The sequence below is a fragment of the Bufo gargarizans genome, chromosome 8, assembly GCF_014858855.1.
Source record: "Bufo gargarizans isolate SCDJY-AF-19 chromosome 8, ASM1485885v1, whole genome shotgun sequence".
Lineage (NCBI taxonomy): Eukaryota > Metazoa > Chordata > Amphibia > Anura > Bufonidae > Bufo > Bufo gargarizans.
In genome coordinates, this window is record NC_058087.1 from 171,993,598 (window position 1) to 172,015,498 (window position 21,901).

The window sequence follows — 21,901 nt, forward strand, 5'->3', positions numbered from 1 at the left end:
ACCAGACCATTATAGGTATGAATGCCCCCAAGTATGAGCCTTTACCAAGGATGGCACTAGGACAGAAGACAGATGGTGGTAGACGTCTTGGCTTCAAATGAGTGGGACTGAGCTCTAGTACTAGGTTCAGCACTATGCCTGGTAAACTATGAAGGAGCTTAGCAGATCCCTTAATCATCTGGGAATCTGACCCTCACCGATCTGATATTGAAGGCCTATCCTTAGGGAGGGGGGGGGGGGTATACATAGAGGCATGGTCACCATCTCCTGTGTACGTAATGGTTACAACAAAGATTAATACAGTTCTAGGGGACTCGTACATGTTCTGTATAGATGGTTGGAGGCCCTCAGAATCATCTCTGGTGGTAGGACCAAGGAACCCCAGTTTGATGCTGCAGGGGCCTCTAAGATGTTATTGAATGGAGAAATACTGCTGTCCTCTCATGTTATGTAGATGAATCGGAGGACTCGCTTATGGTGGACTGGTTCAAGCTCATTCATGAGAAGCAACTTCTGCTGAGACAGGAATCTGAGCTCAATTACATGTGAGTATGATGCTTTAAATGACGTTAGCGCGCCTTCTATACTGCAGCCAATTACATTAAAGGACATTGTCCGGGATGTGTCTGCTGGAAGACGTAAGATCTTGTTCTTAAGTACTTTTCCTTTAGTCCGTAAGGTTCGGCGTACACAGAGCAAATATATATTCAGGGCTCTGAAAGATTAGAGGTATGGCAGGATTTCAGGTAGTCTCGGGTCACTAAGTCTAAGACTCTTGTTCTTGTCTTTGTTCCTCAAAGTGGTTTCCAAGTTTTCAGATCTTTAGGACTTCATACCTGGTGAAAATCTTCTTTTACAGCGTGCTCCTCCAAGGATCATATTTCCGAATGACCCAACATATGTTCATAATCCTTGTGATATTTCCACATACTTAGTCCAGTTTCAAACAAACGTCTCAGAGGCGAGTGTCCTGGACAGGACCTGAACTCACAGCGTCACAAATCCCTACTGGTCCGCAATACGGGTGCATAAATGTACTGGTAATACGCTTGTCTGAAACCGGTCTTAGTCTGGTTGCTTAATGGAGGATTCAGGTGGTCTGAATTGAAACCCTTTGCTCTGTCCACCTTGCTTTACACTACAGCTCTAATTTTTCAGCTGTATACTTTATATTTTTTTTAATATAATATTACATAGACATTAAAACTGTGGTTACACAGTATTATGCCATAGCCCTACTTAAAGGTGTTATCTTACCCCTTTAATGACCCCCCCCCAATGCCCGTGCCCCTTCTGTACATTATACTTGCCTGCTCCCTGGCACCCTCACCGCTCCAAATCCATGCACAGCCACTGCCATGCTAGGAAGTCTCGTCGGCCATCGTGGCCTGCTATTGGCTGCTCCGCCGGCCATGCAGGGGGTCATTATAGGGTTGGATAACACCTTTGAAGACGACCCATCACTGCTCCTGACTTCTCTGTCTTAGTAACTACTTGCATCCCCCATGTAATAACCGTTCTGGAGCCTCTATTCCTTTGACGCTATGCTGTGCCGTTCCTTTATTATTCCTGCTAGAAGCTATGAATGAATTAATAGCAGTTTGCCATAAAGTTCCAGATGGGTGTTACCAGTTAGGGGTGTCCCACTGCCTAGTTTGACATTGTCAACACTGATTGGATAGTGTCAGACTGTGCAGGGGCACACCCCCAGCTGGTAACACCCTGCTGGACCTTCTTTGCAAACTGCTAGCAATTCATTCATAACTTATAGCAGGAAAGGCTCAACGTGGAGTCATAAGAATAAATGCTCCACAATTGTTACATGGTTGAATGCAAGTAGTTACTAATGCAGACTTGTCAGCAGAGGTGAGAGCTCCCCTTTAAGCAGCACGGCGTCATTCTGTATTGTGTTGCACCTCTTTATTCCAAAGCTGCATGCGGTTTATTAGAATAGTCCACAACGGGATGCGGTATTACCCGTCTCCGGTAACGTGTGATCCATGAGCCGCCGGTTATACAATCCTGCTGAGCAAACATTGACGGCTTTTGATTTTCTTCCGCCCCGTGTATGAAACACATGAAAGGTTTAATGCAATGTAACCGTTTTCCCATTGTATCCTGAGCGGCGGTGGAAATTAGGAGCGGGCCGGGGGTGTTTGTTGGCAGACGCCGGCCTCTGTAAACAAGCGCTGATTGAAAGATAGTAGCTTGGCTGCTGCTCAACGTTTGTACAGTGTAGACAGCCTCCTAATGGTTTTGTCAATGTCTTCCAGATCCAGGCAGCAAGCTCTGGAGAACCAGCAGCAGGATGTGGAGACCGAGCTTCGCAACCTCATGAACAAGCCAGGTGAGGGCAAGAAAGTGCACGTCACCCAAAGGTGTGCTCAGGCGGTGCGAGTCAGACGGGTGCCTATTGTGACGCGGCGGCTGGAGATGAGCTGCAAGCCCCCGGGGGCCTAACAGTTGGCCTGATGTGTGGAGCAGACACACCATAGAAAGGAATGGAGCAGCAGATTAGCCGGGTGAATGGGCAGGCAGATCATGTGTCCCGCTGCATCTCCTCTGAACAGCTCCATGCTCAAGATGTTGATACGAATGCCAAGACGAAATCGCTTCTATACAGTATATTCAAGTCCCTGCGGATGGACACCTGCAGCTGAGGGCCCCTGTGTAAGGACACAGTAGGTGGGCCCCCCTGCTGAACTCCGCTCCAATCCACCACTCATTGTGAGCCATGAAATGCATTAGCTCAGCTCCTAATACAGTAGAGTGCTCCTAGCCGCTTTAAGCGAGCAGTGGGCCCCCTTCAGCTGCACATGTTGTCCATAGGGCATGTCCGCCCCATGTTTAGCCATTACACAAGAAAAGGGAAACGCACTGACCATTTTATTCTGCGATGGGATGACCATAGACCCTATATGCATCACGGCTCATGCGCACGAACGTATTTTCTTTCCGTGTCCAATTCGTTTTATGCAGAACCATTCATTTAAATGGGTCCGTAAAAAAAAACCCGAAGTTACTCCGTGTGCATTCAGTTTCCGTATGTCCGTTCCGCAAAAAGCATAGAACATGTCCTATTATTGTCCGAATTACGGACAAGGATAGGACTGTTCTGTTAGGGGCCAGCTGTTCTGTTCCGCAAAATACGGCATGCACGCGGATGTTATCTGTATTTTTGAGCCCTTACAATGGACTAGCCAAAAACTGTACCGCTGCCCCCTTTTTTAATTTTAATTTTTTTATTTTAAAAGGGTTTTCAGTGAGTAGAATATTGAAGGCTTATCCTCAAGTGATCGGTGGGGGGGGGGCAACTCCCGACACCCCCGCTGATCAGCTGTTTGGCTTCCTAGGCCAATGACATTATGTTCATTGGTCACATCGCCTATTATTAGTAGCTCAGTCCCACTCAAGTGAATGGGTCTGGGCTGCAGTACCAAGCGCAGCCACTATACAATGGATGGCGCTGTGCTCGGTAACCTGTGAGGAGGCCGAAGCGCTAACCAGAGCACCACGGACTCTTCAAACAGCTGATCGGTGGGGCTGCTAGTTGTTGGACCCCCCCCCCCCCCGCTCCCCACTGGTCAGATATTGAGGTTGTCAGCCGACCAGCTCACATATATGATCTTTTCTATCCTTTTTTTTTTTTTCAGAGCATCTGAAATCTCAAAACGACAAGACCAGGGAGAAGGAACTTCTGGATAAATATCTGCTCATAGTCAATGACAGGAGTGAGATTATCGAATGCCTAGATGAAGACCGATTACGGTAAGAAGGTGTCATGTGCAGACGTTACTGCTCCAGCCTAAAGGGGGTTAATACATTGGAATGACGTTGGCTGAACCCACTAAGTTTGGCATGTCTAGTCTGCCTATCTCAGTGTGTATGGGGTGCATCCCTCGACAGATTATGTTGAGAAGGATCAGGCATGTTGAATTTTACATGTCCGATCCTCTGACATCTGCTTTCTACCCTCTTCCTATTTAGAGCACACGCATGCTTGGCAGAACCGATCATGCGTATGGACGGGGGTTCGATATGGACAGCTGTCACCCGCCTGAGCATTCAGGAGTGTAGGGTCGGTTTTTCCATAACCTCCATTCATGTCTTCCAGGTGGACGGTATGTCTGTCCTCAGTCTGTGCCTGATTTACGGCCAGTAATGTGGTTGTAAATGATCCGGTTTCCTCATTGCCAGCGGTGTCATTATACCCGTGTACTACAACGTGACCCGTAAGACTGGAAAACCAGGTTACCTAAAAAAAATTCTCTGCTCAGATATTTAACCTTGAACTTACCTCGCCCTGAAGGTGCCCATACGTCTCCAGTCTCCCTCGTGCACTTGCATGCTTGGTTCTGTGGAGCGTGCATGTGTTTTCAGTGGGGAGAGAGGAGAAAGGTGCCATCAGACACCTATAGCAGAGGATTATCTCTTCCCTGATGGGATGTCCCTCAACAAGGATCGAGCATATTGAATTTTATATGTCCGATCCTTTGGTTGTCGGGGTAGGTAAGGCACCACCAGAGGTGGGTGACGACATCTTCTTGCGCTTTCCTTCCCATTTAACACATGCACGCTTGGCCGAACCAATGTGTATGACCAGATACCCCATGCTGGCCCATCCCACTGAAGACCAAACATCTGGTCGGCCATAACGTGATGAAGGGCAAAATGGTATGCGATTTGGTCGTCCACATGATGGTCACCTTGGCTCGCTCGGCTCATAGATGGTGAAGCTGCTGGATCTGACCTTGTAGGTTCACAGAGGAGACGGGCCATGACAACTAGCTTCCTTCATATTGCAGAGCGCTGCCATTGAGATATAGGTCCAGGGACATCTGCCAAACATGGCAACCCTTAACCCTTTAGAGACTGGCCAGTGTCTGCCCCGAAGAAGATAACTTATAGGTTGTCCTTATTCTTACAGGGAAAAGGAAGAGGATGAAATGATGGAAAATATGATCCGAAAACATTCAGGTAATTAGAGATCTTCCTTGGACTTTCCAAAGTCAAACATGCAGGTTTCTGGACACCGTCTTAATTATTTGCAAGTCACATCTGATAAAGGCAGACCTTTTTGAGTCTAGTGCATCATCTTTTCCAGAAATGGTGCCACTCTTATCTGTAGGCTGTGTCCGGTATTGCGGCTCCATCCTTTTTCAAGCGAATGGGAGCTGAGCTGCAGGACCAGACACGGCCACTGGGTAAGAGTGATGCTCCTTCTCATGCAACCCATTTAAAGAGGTTGTCCGGGACTTAAATAATCAGTATCGGACTGGTGTGGAGGGGGTTCAACTCCTGCCCCCCCCCCCACCGATCATCTGTTTGAAGGGGCTTGGACCATTGCTGCAGCTTCTCTGTACATTGTATAGTGGCTGTGCTTAGTACTGCAGCTCAGTCCAATTGACTTGAATAGGACTGAGCTGCAGAAAGGCCATGTGGCCGACGGACGTGACGTCACGGCGGGAGAAAGATGTTGCATCGCTCACCTGACTGCCGCCGTCACGTCCAACAGTTGATCAGTGGGGATGCTGGGAATCGGACCCCCACCGATCAGATATTGATGACCTGAGAATTGGTCATCAGTACTTACTTAAATCCCGGACATTCCCTTTAAAGGGGTTTTCCGAGAATTGCCTAATGACCTATCCTCTGGATAGGTCATCAGTGTCTGATCGGTGGGGCTCTGACACCCAGGACCCCCACTGATCAAAGGTATCAGTGCTCACAGTAGCGCTGAGGCCTTCTCTCAGTTTTCCCTATGCCACTGATGTCACGTTCATTGGTCACGTGGCCGAGGAGCAGCTCAGCCGAATTGAAGTGAATGGGGCTGAGCTGCAATACCAAGCACAGCCACTATACATTGGGTGGCGCTGTGCTTGGTGAGCACGGAGAAGGCCACTGCGCTCACAGGAGCTGCTGAACAGTGGGGGTCCTAGGTGTCACACCCCCACCGATCAGATACTGATGGGTCATCGGTTAAAGAAAACCCCCTTTAATCCAGTATTTCCTATTGAATGTAATCTGCCTCTTTCAGATTCCCAACAGAAGCAGCCCAGTCCAGAGCCGAACCTGAAGAGGAGATCCCGATTCAGCTTTTCAGGCTGGTTAAAGCCCAAAGATAAGAACAAAACTTAAGACCGCCATGAACGGCGGCAGGAGCCACTTTTGCAGTAAGCCGCGGTATCTTGCACGTGACGTATTGTGGAAACACTGGATCACCATTCATAAGCTGAACTCATCCCTGGACTTTATCCTGGTTGTAGGACAATCGCGAGCGAATCTATTGCCGCCGCTAACCCTTCGCTCTCCGCAATGTTTGCACGGCTATTGTATATTACTGCAGGAACGCCTCTGGATATTCCGACTGTCTCAGGAGCTCGGTTTGCAGGTGGAGGTGTCGGGTTATACTAGCGCCGGCTTCCTTGAGTGAGTCATGCAGTATCTGAGAATTTCCCGTCTTGCGTCCTGATGTTTACACGAGGCCTGGACGATACTGTGAGCTGGCTGGATCTGCCAGTCACCTTCCGTCGTGTGCAAGGGCTGAAGGAAGGTGATCCCGCAAGCGCAGGCCCAGGAAGCCTTCACGGATCGGGGCTGTACATGGTGACGAGGAATGCTCTGCAGAACACCAGCCGTGTCCTCCACCCCCTCCTTCTGTCTGCTGACTATGTCACCTATCTGTGAAGAGCCAAGTCCCTGCTGAGCGAGATCCAAAGTCTATTGTCTTGGGCCTGGCCTAGCACGATATGGAAAGTTTACACAGAGGACTGCGAAAATTCCTTGAGCACGTTTTGGGCCGCGCTCGGTCAGCCCTGTGTTTTCTTTTGTCTTTTTATTTTTTTATTTTATTTTTTCTGTGCAATTTGCCTCTTCTATTTAAAAGCCGTCTCCGTTTTGTAAGTTTGGAGATTTCCTGAATAAATATATGGTTTATTATAGGACGGGTCATTGTGTGTCTTTTTATTATCCTTTTTATTTGGGTGATAGGGAGTGAATGGGTGGGGGCATGGGGCGTCCCTCTGTCTACCAGATGGCATGTACAGGGCACGAGGCAATGGTCGCTCCTTCCTGATCTCTGCTCCGTGTGACCAGCGACTGAGCGACAAAGGATAAAATGTGCGTTTGTCATTGATCGCCTTGTATGTATGCTGTACCTAAATAATACAGCCATACAGGTAACTAATGAATGCCACCATACGGTGCACAGAGAATACCATCCTACAGTATCTAAATAATATAGCTATACAGTATCTAAATAATATAGCTATACAGTATCTAAAGAATGCCACTATACAGTACTTAAAAAATACAGCCGTACAGTACCTAATGAATACCGCCATAAAGTGCACAAAGAATACCACCATACATTACCTAAATACAGCCATACAGTACCTAATGAATACCGCCATAAAGTGCACAAAGAATACCACCATACATTACCTAAATAATACAGCCATACAGTACCTGATGAATGCCACCATACAGTGCACAAAGAATAACACTATGCAGTGTCTAGAAAATATAGCCATACAGTAGCTAATGAATGCCGCCATACAGTGCGCAGAGAATACCACTATATAGGGCCAGATTTATCATTACACTTACATCTTACTCCACTTTTACATATGTCCAAAGTCACTTTTGGCAGAGTCAGATTTATTAATGGTCCTTTAATACTGTGATAAATATGGTTTGACGGTAGCAGTTTATTCTTCAGTAAGCGGCTTTACAAAAGTACAGTGCCTAAAAATAAAGCCATACAGTACCTAATGAATACCGCCATATAGTGCACAAAATATACCACCATACAGTGCCTAAAAAATACAGCCATACAGTACCTGATGAATACCGTCATAAAGTGCACTAAGAATACCGTCATAAAGTGCACAAAGAATACCACCATACATTACCTAAATAATACAGCCATACAGTACCTGATGAATACCGCCATAAAGTGCACAAAGAATACCACCATACACTACCTAAACAATACAGCCATACAGTACCTGATGAATACAGTCATAAAGTGCACAAAGAATACCGTCATAAAGTGCACAAAGAATACCACCATACATTACCTAAATAATACAGCCATACAGTACCTGATGAATACTGCCATAAAGGGCACAAAGAATACCACCATACACTACCTAAACAATACAGCCATACAGTACCTGATGAATACCGCCATAAAGTGCACAAAGAATACCACCATACATTACCTAAATAATACAGCCATACAGTACCTGATGAATACCGCCAAAAAGTGCACAAAGAATACCACTATACAGTGCCTAAATAATACAGCCATACAGTACCTAATGAATGCCACCATACAGTGCACAAAGAATACCACTATACAGTGCCTAAAAAAATACAGCCATACAGTACCTGATGAATACCGCCATAAAGTGCACAAAGAATACGACTTTGCAGTGTCTAGAAAATATAGCCATACAGTAGCTAATGAATGCCGCCATACAGTGCGCAGAGAATACCACTATATAGGGCCAGATTTATCATTACACTTACATCTTACTCCACTTTTACATATGTCCAAAGTCACTTTTGGCAGAGTCAGATTTATTAATGGTCCTTTAACACTGTGATAAATGTGGTTTGACGGTAGCAGTTTATCCTTCAGTAAGCGGCTTTACAAAAGTCGCACATCTTTACGAAAGTCGCGTGTTCTATTAAAAAGTCGCATAAGGTAAGCATGGTCCTCACTGGAGTGAAATTGCGCATTTTTTTGTGACTTTTTAAATTGTCGCAATAGCAAAGCTGTCTAGAGATTCATTTAAAATAAGAAAACGCCCACTTTCTGAAAACTGGCGAGCATAGCGCGGAGCCAATAAAAGTCACACATTTTTGCGGAGTTTAAGGGATTGCGCAAAGATTTGACTTTTTCACTCCATTATTTTGACTTGAGCTAATGATAAAATCTGGCCCATAGTGCTTAAATAATACTTCCAGACAGTGCACAAAGAATACCCCAATACAGTACCGAAATAGTACAGTTCAACATCACCTAAATAATACAGCTATAGAACGCACAAAAATGTCACTATAAAATACCTAAATAATATATACCATATTCTACTAAATAATATAGCCACCATACAATGTGCAAAGAATGCCAGCCTACAGTACCTAAATAATACAGCCATGCATCACTAAAATAATACACCCGCACATCACCTAAATAAATAATATAGCCATACAGTATCAAATGATTACCGCCACACTGTGCACAAATACCACTAAACAGCCATACAGTATCCAATGAATACTGCGATACAGTGCAAAAGTCACAGAATCCTATACTGCCACAGGCTGCTGAAATGTGTAAGTCTCAATAACCAAACTTTACAGAAACAGCATAGTTTGCTGTGCTGTAGTGTTTTGGTAACTGCCATTTACTTGTATAGGGTGCTTAGCGCGGCCCACCTGGCTGTTTCCATAGTTCCGACCACCTCTGGTCCCAGGATGGGGCAGTTCTCAACCCGCAGCTATCAGACATTAGAGCATATCCTGTGGGGGAGAAATAAAGTGCTCATTATTGTGCATTATAACACTATTGCTGCCACCTTGTGGTCACTATTGGGTATGGCAGCAGATGAATTATTCCCCAGCAGCGCAGTAACTACTGTAGTTGCTGGAGACTTAACACACGGTGCCATATTTTATGCTAATGAATGAGAGGAAAGGTAATAAAATAATTCCGTCTACTCAGTGATTTACCTGCGTTTAGTCAAAAATAACTTTACACTTGACACATGCTTTTCTAAGAGTTTTGGCGCTACGTATAAAGGTTTTTACAAATCCTTGCAATGTAACCATAATAAGACCATATTCATTGCATTACTCAACAGCACAGGTTGTTGTGGTGGAAACGGTCCACATGGTCATGAAGCATGCATATACCCCATAACGGTTACTACATTTCATGGCTGATCTTGTGTAGAATCCTGTATTACAGCTTCTCCAGAGCTGTATTCACAATTCTGCAGGTTTCAGAACTGACTGAAAGGTCCCACTCTCTGCACAGAGATTTCTTGTGATTTTTAAACCATCTCTCTGCCTTATAAGAGCTCTGTCTTCCTGCTAGAGCTGTGCCTGACATCAAGCTTGCTGACTGTTTCCACTGATAACCAGCAGAAATTTGAATGCGCCTCTGAAATATGATACAGGAGGCAATTATGGGAACGATGTGCAGTTGTGCTCCTTCTTTTTTTTTACGGTAGATTACTTCTCTACCTGTGGTGGTCAGTGGTGGACGTACTCTGAATCCAAGGGTCACACTGCACATCTCCACAAGGAAGGATTGAGATGGTCGGGTGCTTCTGACTTACATCAGCACCTACCCCCATTAGTAGCTGGGGTGTGGTTGTAAACCTATGACTTTAAATAAGTCTGGACCCCCTGTTTCTACTGGACTGAACTGGGTCGATGGTGATCTAAGGTTGGTCAGCAGAACCATGGAGCAGGGGGAGGTTATGGTCGGGGTGCTGCAGACATAAAATGCAGCTATAATACTGCCATATGGGGTGCTGGTTAATACCAACCTCCCCATTCCTCGTGTTTCAGGATAGGTGAGATGTGCAATTTTAAATTTTTGCTATGGTGCCCTCAGTTACTGGAGAAGGAACCACCCCAAGCAAAATGGCTTTGCAGTGTTCTTCTGGACTAGACCCCCTTGTGTTTTCTCAAGGTTTATTGAACACCTTCTATGGAGTTTCCTTTCAGTTTATTATAATATACAGGTAAGGCATATGTGGTCCTATGTATAAGGTGTCACCTGGTTCAGATTCTACAACCACATCTCCATACCTTCTGCTCATCTGTAAGCAATATGGAGATTGAGCAATGCCATTTTAATACTTGACCATTTGCCATCTTCTTGAGAACATTGTGTAAGTATCAAGATGTAGAAAAATGTTTCTGTTGACTGAGGTTTGATGAAATGGCTTCATTTATTTTGCTGAGATGAGCAGAAGGACATCAAGAAGAATACAGGAATGTGCAAAGAACGGAGATGAGCTCAGAGATCCTCCTTAGAGTGCATCTGTCAAATACCGCAATTATAACCTCTAGAATGTTCTTCAAAGTATCTCCAGAATTATTACATGGGTAATGCAAGTATATAGTAAGACAGGCGTCACAGCAGAGGTGAGAGGTCCACTTTAAGGTTCTAGTCCAGGGATGCTCAACCTGCAGCCCTCCAGCTGACTTGCAAAACTACAACTCCCAGCATGTCTGGACAGTCTTCAGCCGTTAGGGCATAGTGGGAGTTGTAGTTTTGTAACAGCTGGAGGGCCGCAGGTTGAGCATCCCTGTTCTAGTCTATAAATAATGTGCATCAAACTGTGACGTGTATCTGTATCTTGTCAATCAGAATATCCTACTATCCTAGGTTATGACGTCTCATATCATTATAGCGCAGAAGCAGATATGGAAATATCCGCTTTATGGAAGGAGATATAAAACTATATAAAGAATATAAAATATGATAAAAAGTAGAAAGTAGTATTGGCCATAAGACATCACATTAAGACCGCTTTCACACGGTCAATATTTGACCACTAGTTGTAAGCCAAAACCAGGAGTGGGTCCAAAACAAAGGAGAGTTGCAAATATTCCCATTATGTGTTATCTTTTTAGGTTCCACTAGCGTTTTGGCTTTCAGTTTGTGAGATCCGTTCAGGGCTCTCAGAAACGGTCCAAAACGGATCAGCTTTGCCCTAATGCATTCTGAATGGAAAAGGATCCGCTCAGAATGCATCAGTTTGCCTCCGATCTGTCTCCATCCCGCTCTGGAGGCGGACACCAAAACGCTGCCTTTTGGTGTCCGTCTGACGAAACTGAGCCAAACGGATCCGTCCTGGCACACAATGTAAGGCAATGGGGACGGATCCGTTTTCTCTGGCACAATAGAAAACGGATCCGTCCTCCATTGACTTTCAATTGTGTTCAAGACGGATCCGTCTTGGCTAATGTTAAAGATAATACAAACGGATCCGTTCTGAACGGATGCAGACGGTTGTATTATCTGAACGGATCCGTCTGTGCAGATCCATGACGGATCCGCACCAAACGCGAGTGTGAAAGTAGTAATACAAACACTGATCAAATATGGTACCGACTGTGTCAGAGGCCTAACTCTACCATTATAGCGGTTGACTTGTCAGCCAGGACAGGCCCAGCTTCCCTTATAGTTGTGTATAGAGATAAAAGAAGGCGGCACTCGCCATCCTCAAGCTTGGAGACAATGCAGTTCCTCTGGAGTTGGGACTTCTCACAGGACTGCACTGGGGTACTGCAGTCAGGGGTTCAGAGTTACTGAGAGGCCTGATGTCATCAGCTTTAGGCCTCATGCACACGACAGTTTTTTTTTAAGGTCCGCAAAAACAGGGTCCGTAGGTCCGTGATCCGTGACCGTTTTTTCGTCTGTGGGTCTTCCTTGTTTTTTGGAGGATCCACGGACATGAAAAATGAAAAAAAAAATCTAAGTCAAGTTTGCCATTGAAATGATAGGAAAAACGGACACGGATCACGGACACGGATGACAATCTTGTGTGCATCCGTGATTTTTCACGGACCCATTGACTTGAATGGGTCCGTGAACCGTTGGCCGTGAAAAAAATAGGACAGGTCATATTTTTTTCACGGCCAGGAAACGGATCACGGATGCGGCTGCCAAACGGTGCATTTTCCGATTTTTCCACGGACCCATTGAAAGTCAATGAGTCCGTAAAAAAAAACTGAAAACGGCACAACGGCCACGGATGCACACAACGGTCGTGTGCATGAGGCCTTAGTTTCAGTGCAGTGAATACTAATGAAGCTTCTGTTCATTGTAGGTTGGGTCATCTGCTAGGACAGACATCTACTAAATAAATTATTCACAGCTTTCTGGTGGGACCGGGACCCCAACCTTCTGTGTGGCAGGCAGCACAGTTACCTCAACACTATAGAACTGCACTGTTGTAAGGATAGGAGCGGACGTGCTGCTGGTAGAGAACCGTGCAGCCATGGCTGCCTTTCAGTTCATAATGAAGACTGTATAGTCCTTCTTCATTGTTAATGGCCGCGCTGCACCTTTAATACACCTTTATACAGGGGCTGTTGCTGGTATGGGGTATGGCCGGTTAGGTGGGGGCACAATATGCTGGCACACCCACTTCATCCAACCCCAGCGTTCTCCTGCCCTACAGATGGCAGCCCTTCTTCTGCCATCTGCTTTTCCTCCTTTTCCACATCAGTCTAATATCGATGAGAATATGTCATCAGGAACATCCAGCTCTTCCTCTCTCTGCATCTCGCTGACTTTTCTAGGACATGGAAACTTTGGAGGATGATTTGGAAGAAGTAAAGCCAGAAAAAGATGAGGATGGTCATCATTAAGACCTGGCCCCCCTAAAGGTGCAGATTGGATGGTATTGGCTGGCACTGGAATAATAAAGGCATATTATTGGTATTGAATTCTTCTACTAATCATTTTCAGCAACACTGTCCCTAGCACATGAGCCTTGTCACGTCTCTTCCTATGTACAGCTCACAGGACAATGGTGGAGACCGCGCCGGATGAGGGTTTTATAGGGCTGTGACATCACAGGGTAATGTCTATCTGCATATTGGCTGGCTGCACGGCATTAACGGGTGAGTTCGTGTTCCCGGGGTTGTCTCCTCTACACTTGTTTCACTTTGTAACACGTGCAGCCGCAATTTTAGGAAAACCAGATTTTTTTTACCACGAAGCACGAGAAAAATCTGATTTGTTGCAAATCAAAGTTTTCCTAAACTTTGGACCGAATTCCACTTCGAATGCTTTGCTTTTCTCAACACTAGTGCCGATCATTAGGGAAACAGGTAATTTTATTTTTATGTTTATTTTTTTATGGAGCTGGAGAGGGCACTAGGGGCCAAAGGTGGGCATTACTACAGTGAAGGGCCGCAAGCAGGACATAACTACTGTGAGGGGGCAAAAAGGTAGGCATAACTATTGTGAAGGGGCATAAAAGTGGGCATAACTACTGTGAGGGTGCATAATGTGGCCAAAAGTGCATTGAGGAGGTACAATGTGGGCATTAGTACTGGTTGGTAGCACTAAGGCCCCTTTCACACGGGTGAGAACTCCACACGGGTGCAATGCGTGAGGTGAACGCATTGCACCCGCACTGAATCCGGACCCATTCATTTCAATGGGGCTGTGCACACGAGCAGTGATTTTCACGCATCACTTGTGCGTTGCGTGAAAATCACAGCATGTTCTATATTCATGCGTTTTTCACGCAACGCAGGCCCCTACAGCAACTGTCATCACGTTCATGTGAAATTGGAGAATGCGCAGTGCATTTTTGTTCAGGTTTGCTAAAGCCCTAATTAGCATATGGATTTAGCACATGAACGGTAAATAGGATTTTCGTCGCACAGGTATCATTTTAATCAGAAGGATCAACCCTACCAGGCAGTATACCTGCAGGCAGATACTTTTTAATTTGCACCTGCTGACACAAAACCATACATACCACGATATATTATTATTGAACCAGGGAACAGTCTCCATTATTGTCTATAGATTCCGATTGGATTCCCAGCGAGGGGATGATCGTTCTGCAGCTGGAGCGTCCACCTTTCTAATATAATATACATTGAGAGAGGGTTAGATCATCAACCAATAATTTCAGAATGAAAAAGAGAATTTATGGCCACCAATATAAAGCATGTTTTATTAATTACGCCTAACATTTTGATGACCCCCTCCAATCTCGCTTCTTGAGAAAGCGTCCCCATTTTGGCTTATTATGGAGCATCTCTTGTCCCCGTGGACAAATTAGCATGAAAAATACCTATTTCCCCGGCTTTACCAAGCAATAACCTCTCAAGGAACATAGTCAACAAAACATTCTCTTAATATAATGCCTCTCTCAAGGAAATATACGCCGTTTATAAGGAAAGCGGCTTTTCATGTGACTTTTTATGACCGCTCCCTCGCAGACATATGAGGCATTAGAAGCAGGAAACTATTTCCTTGTGTTTGTATTTACTGGAATAAATGACTGATAAAACGCTCTTGTGCTGGGCTCTCGTGCGGTCGCATACCCAAGAAAATACCTATTACAGAGCATTCCCTCCATAAACCAGAAATAAGACAAATTCCCGATAGATGTGACGACTGCGACTGTACAGGGGATATCTCCAGTATCAGAAGGGTCTCCATCCACATGTATGACCTCAGCCCGCATTGGTGGTGCATGGTGTGAAGCAGGCAACATCTTCCCAGACCATGTCACTTCTCCCCCTAAACCCAGCACAGGCCAAACCAACCCCCTCCTTCTCCTCACCATGACCTTTGACCATGCACCTGGTCCATCTGGCCCTGTGGTTTTCTGAGGAACCTGATAGACCTTGGACCACCAAGGATGAGGGGGTGAAAACTTGTTCAATTCCAACGCGGTCTGAACTAATTTCGGGGTCTGTGTTGAAGGGATTTTCCAGAATTACTCTGGTTTTTAACCCATATACTCACCTACCTCACATACATCTGCCATACTTTTTTATTTTTCAATTCAGACTCTCCTGACCTGGTTTGTTTCCATCCTGTAGGTAGCACTTCCTGTTGCTGCTATCCAACCAAACCCATGATGCACTTCTTCTTCCTCTGCCACAGCTCCGGAACCGCCCATAACAGACAACGCCCAGCTAGTTTATAGCTCCTCCCACCCAGCTGGTTCCATGGACACTCCCCTTTTAAGGCCCCGCCCATGGACATAACATCACAGGAAATAAGGAAGAGCTGCATGGACGTGTTCATGTGACCAAAGGCTGGAACCGGAGATAGGAGCAATAAAAGTGAAAGAAATAGATTACATAATTACAGCGACCTTCATAAATGATTATTTTAAAAGATATTGATGCAAACCAGGAAACCCCTTTAAATGGGTAATCCAAGATTTATTTATTTTATTTGGTAGGGAGCAGGGGACTGTATAAAATAAAATAAAAATATGCACCTTTAAAATGTCCCACCCGTCCCAAGCACCTTCTGATTCCTGCTCGTGTGATGCACGACAGCGACAAGGGGTCCTTTTTTTTGTGATATTGTCGTGACGCCAGTTGCAGTGAACCAACAAGGGCACAGGGCCCCTTTTAGTGATACTGTGGATGGTGCCCAGGTGTAGGAATGCCAGAGTGGTGTAGGGTGGCCTAAAATGTCCCTTAAGGTGTTGTGCACATGTCACGGTGCTTCTACCTGGATACGCTGGACCCCAGGCGCTGTTGTTCGAAGCAGAGCAAATAGGGGGAATAGTTGAGGGATTTGAAGAAATTATTGAGTCCAGACCTTGTATATAGTGGAACAGCAACTTTACTTGAATAAACATTCCTCCAAACGGTTTACAGGCTTTGGCATTAACAATGGCAGGCAAACTCCTCTCTGCTATGTCCGTTGCTCTCTGGCTCTGCTGTGCTAACAGGCTGGCTATAGAACTCAGCTTCTTCTTTATGCTGTACTTAATTTTGTAGTCTCACTCTAGCTTTGTCCAGGGAACACTTTACTCCTGGCTTCTGAGGCTTCTGGCTTCTGCCTCCATGTCCAGCAGAGCTGAAGGTGCTCTAGCTGGTCTAGATTGGGCTCGTCCAACAGGGACGGGCTCCTGTTGCCTTCCCCTAGCAGGGGGCACTCTCCACACAACTCTAACTAGAACTCCACCCTCCCTGCAGCAAGTGGGACACGCCCACCACACCACAGAGGGGGGGGGGGGTGTTAGAATGGAATAGAAAGCTCCTTTCTATCTAAGGATAGCTCTGCCATGTTTGTTGTCACCTGCTGTTGAACCAGGCATATTACAGGTGAACAGTTCCATAACAACATTATGAATACACATTGTGCAGGACCTGGAAATTAATACATAGAATGACATTAGGTTAACCATAGGAGATAGTGGAGGGGTGCAAAGGTGGTAATGCACCTCTGGGGCGTTACACTTGGTAACATATCATAACTTATTCTCAGCAGCGGTAAAGTTTCAATTGTGCACATGTGACTGCTGAGGCCAGTAAATGGTTTCAGTGGTTATGGGAGTGACGAATATGACATCATCACTAAGGCCTGATGTGGATGGGAGTGTCGAGGACTGGAACGGCAGCATGGAACTGGTGTTATATATTAAAGGTGAGTAAGATTTTTCTTTTAAATTTACACGCCTCCCTGCTCCCTGGCAATAAAAAATTATAATCTTGGAGAACCTCTTCAAGAAGTTCTATACACAGTATATCCAGGTGCAGCAGTGGATCTTGTTCTAAATTTATTGAGAATCCTCAGCAAAATCTGCATGTGCTATGTATAGATTTTGCTACAGATTTCAATGTAGCATAGGTGAAATCAGCGACAAAACTGCAACAGAATGAGCAGGCTGCCGCTACAAAAATGACCAAATTTGACTGAATTCAGGACTTCCCTAATCACAATTCTGTCAAATTGCTAAAAATTCTTCCGAGGCATCACTTGCCTATATGTCTATCTGGAAATCCTGTAGAGATAGATAACCAGGCCTTAATAGTATTGCTATGAAACTGTTATGTTCATGTACTGTGCCTGGTTATCCAGCAGGTGGCAGTATATCTGGCAGAGACAGATCTTTAGATAGAATGGAACTTATCATTCTATTCTCCCCCTTGTTGGGCAGAAGTAGGCCAGTCCTGCTTCCTTCCAAGGAAGGTGTTACAGGAAACTCAAGTCAGTCTACAGGGGAGTTGGAAAGAGACAAGACATGGCACCAGGGCTGTCTTTAACGAGGGGCAAAAGGGGCAGCTTCCTCTTGAGCTCCTCTGGCCACTGCCCACAAATTCAATGACATTGTCCGGAGGACCAGGAAGCGGTGAAGGCCTCGGCAGTCGGCTGTGAAGGGCTGCGCACAACGTGAGGCACTCTGTGAGGTCACGCTGTGTGCAGCCTTCACAGCACAGCCGACAGCAGGAAGATGCAGATCCAGCGTCTAGGAGCAGGAGAGGTAAGTGTTTTTTTTTTTATATTTATGAGGCTGATGGACATTTTTGGGGGCTGATAGAGAGGCTGCTGGGGGCTGATGAGAAGCTACTGGGGTCTGATGAGAGGCTACTGGGGGCTGCTATGAGGCTACTGGGGGCTGCTATGAGGCAACTGGGGGCTGCTATAAGGCTACTGGGGGCTGCTATAAGGCTACTGGGAGCTACTATAAGGCTACTGGGGGCTACTATGAGGCTAATGGGGGCTGATATGAGGCAACTGGGGGCTGATTAGAGGCATGGGGCTCTTATCTGAGGTCTGATTGGGGGTAATTCATATTGGGGTCTGAGCTGAGGTCTTATTGGGGTCTTATTTCATTGGGGATCTTATTGGGGCTGTTAGCTGAGGTCTGATTAACATTGGGGGTCTGATTGGTAGTCTGACCTGACGTATAATGAAAAATATTTTTTTCTTATTGACCCCCTCTTAAACCTAGGTGCGTCTTATGGGCCAGTGCGTCTTATAGTGCGAAAAATACGGTACTTGCTTGCTCCTCCTCCCGACCTCCCCTGCCCTTTGCATACACTGCGCGCCGTGACGTCACGCGGAGGCACTGCAACGCTAGGGTGAGCCGAGCCCCGGTCTCCTTCCTGAACTGCAGAGCGGTGCCCACTTCCAGCCCTAAGCCCAGCTGCCCAGAGCACTGATCCTGAGCCTGCTGGAGACTTCAGAACTGGAAGTACAGTATTTACAGTAATTCACTGTAAGCTATATTATATATACTATACTATACTATATATATTACTTGTTTTATGTGAGTAAGGGTGGTGGGTGGTTGGAGAAGGGGGGAATGGAGAAGAGGGAGGGAGGGGTGGATTGAGGGGTACAGTACTATATGCACATTGTAAAAAAAAAAAAAGTAATCTGCAAAATGCTATGTATTTGTGACAGAAGTTGTGCTTTTTTAATTTTTAGAATAGTGATACAGCCATTTTATTTGATACTTTTGTGCTGATTCTTCCCCCCCCCCCTCTATATTAAGGGACCCTATAGTCACCAGAACCAGAGCAGATAAACGTAGTAGTTCCGGTGTCTATAGCATGTCTTTGCAAACTCTTTAATGTAAACACTGCCTTTTCAGAAGAAAGGCAGTATTTACATTACTGCCAAGGAACACCTCTAGTGGCCACATGCTAGGGTGTGGGAAGGCAGGATCCAGGGGGCCCAAGTAAATTCTTGCCCAGGGTCCAATCAATGTTAGACGGCCCTGCATGGCACAGTGGGGGGAATGGCCCCCCTCCTGTAGCAGGAGTCTCCCAAGGAAAGCAGCTCATTGAGCACCATGACTCCTTACAGTTTATAGACTGAGTATTACGAGGGGTCAGAAAGTCCAGCAACCAGAGATTAGCAAAGAAGAGAAAGAGAAAGCAGCAAGGTATCCAAGTTTGCCTGCCAGTTTATCCCAAAACCTGCTGGAATCAAGAGAAAGAACAAATATTTTCTGGATGCAAATTTATTCAAGTAAAGCTATTGAACTTTATGAAGCCTGGACTCGCCTTATTCTCCACTAACTATTGACTCTCCCCTTTTTTGCTACAGAGCCTAACCATGGGGAGCAAAGGTATCCAGGTAGGAGCACCTGTGACACACACAAAACTAGTAAGGCTGCATCACCACTTGGCATTTCTAAAAACCTGGGGGGCAGCCAACTCCACTTGAGGCAGATGACTTGGCACTAAGACTGTGATGCAGAAAATTAGGGGCACCCGGCATAGTTATAGGGGGTGCAGAGGTAGCAGTGGCACCCAAGCTCTGGTGCTTGAAAGGGTCCCATCTGTCACATTAAGAAGGCACCAGTATTATAAATGGCACATGGCAGGTGGGGGGTGCTAATACTTTGCATTGGGGCTCCAAAGCTTTGAGTCATGACTCTGACTGTGGGTGATATTGTTATGGGGGCACTGTGGCAGGCACCATTATAGGCAACTTCTATTGGTTTGCATTCGACTGGAAAGTCGAAGGAATTTAGAAAAGTCAAGTGAGGCATAATAGTTAATCTATATGTACTGATTGGTCAGTAATAGGGGCTCTATAAAAATATGCCTAGGGCCCAGCATTATATGTGGACCTGTGCTAGCAATGAATGTGGTTACAATGGCGAAACCCACAAATAAATGGGGTGTCTTCATGTACATGACTTATAATAAAAAAATCTGTTTGACTTCCAGAACAACAAATTACCCCGGGCACGGCAATATTCACTTAATATATGTTTTCAGCATCGCGACCAGAAGGCTTTTTGGGCATTGAAAATATAGCCTATATAAAATATATTATAAAAAAAAGGCAGATGTTCAAAAGTTATGAATCGAACTATGCAACCGCGCTGCCAGTTTTTGTCCAGCAGGTGGCAGCATTATCCTCTTCTACCCAGCACACATGGATGTCACTTCAATCGCACATCACCTAGATCGGTACAACCTTAGGTTATGGCTATTACATAACGTACCAGATAGTGGATCAAAGGCGCAGAGGACATTAATAACAATGTGAAAGCAAACAAACACTACATGCAAAGCACGGAATCTAGAAACGTGGATAAATCTGAACTGCATTACTGCTGTACTTACGATATATGAAAATTAGAAGCTACCAAAGTCCATCTTTATTGAAGAACGATGAACTTATAATGGACATCTAGACTTTCCGAAACACGCATCAACATATTAGGATGCTGTCTCCCCATAGGTGTATTTCTGTGAGCTCATCGTTCTTCCATAAAGATATACTTGGATTTTAAATCAGTGCTGGATCCGCTCTTTGGTTGTCTCGTCTGACAAGATCCGTACACGATCGCCTTCCTTCCCGAGAAGCAGGTGAGCTGGGGTTTCGTGGTATGTTTGAAAACTAGAAGCTGTTTTCTCACAATTGTGTCGAGCCCATCTTCCATCAGATGGGACCTTCTCTATCAGACTTGCCTCTCCTGGGCTTTTGGCCTACAAAATTCACGGCAATGTAGAATCCAGCTGTATAATACTCCGATGAAATAAGCCCTGGGCAGAATGAAGGCCTGTTTCACACTTGCGTTGTTGTTTTCCAGTATTGAGATCTGGCAGGGGATCTCAATACCGGGAAAAAAAGTTTCTGTTTATGCATTCTGAATGGAAACAGATCCGTTTAGGGTGCATCAGAATTTCTTCCGTTGTGACCGGACCCAAAACCGCTGCAAGCTGTGGTTTTGCGTCCGGTCATAAAAACAGAAAAAATGGATCCGTCACAATGTAAGTCAATGGGAAAGAATCCGCTTTTTAAGGAGCCTAAAAAAACTGATCCGTCAACCATTGACTTTCAATGTATTTAGTGGCGGATATGCAAAATCAAAACGGATACGTTTTATTCCGGTATTGACATCGGGATAGGCATAAGGCCATCCTTCATATAAGATAGGGCCAGGGGCTATTCATAGTATTCAGTATATTGGGCAGACTAGATGGGCCAAATGGTTCTTATCTGCCGACACATTCTGTGTTTCTATGTCTGCCGGATCTCAATACCAAGATTAACACCACAAGTGTGAAAGTAGCCTTAGTCCTGTACCCTCACCTAGGCTTACAACCAGGAGAGGCAAGTCGAATAGTGTAGGTCCCATCTGTTGGGAGCCACCTAGTCATTGGTAGATGGGCCCGACACAATTTTGGTTAAAAATGTGCAAGAAGAGCTTCTAATTTTCATAAAGTAACTATAACAGTAATGCAATTCAGATTCATCCATGTTTCCACTGTTTGTATGTTTCTTTGTGCTGTGTATGGTGTTTCTTTGCTTTTGCACTGCAGCGGTGGTAGCGTGCCCCTTTATTACATATTGTACGGAGGTTCTGGTCTTTGTTGTTTTGCTTTAATAAACATGTAAATA

At 45.3% G+C, this 21,901-nt stretch overlaps 1 protein-coding gene across 1 annotated transcript in view; it reads left to right on the forward strand.

Moving 5' to 3' along the window:
• MICALL2 (MICAL like 2) overlaps window positions 1–6,942 on the forward strand; it is a 45,837-nt gene extending 38,895 nt beyond the window's left edge. The window contains 5 exon segments of the mRNA XM_044304556.1: window positions 455–545; window positions 2,274–2,347; window positions 3,654–3,768; window positions 4,928–4,977; window positions 6,038–6,942. Coding sequence (XP_044160491.1) covers window positions 455–545; window positions 2,274–2,347; window positions 3,654–3,768; window positions 4,928–4,977; window positions 6,038–6,138 — 431 coding nt within the window. The 3' untranslated portion in view covers window positions 6,139–6,942.
• The last annotated feature ends 14,959 nt before the right edge of the window (window positions 6,943–21,901 follow it).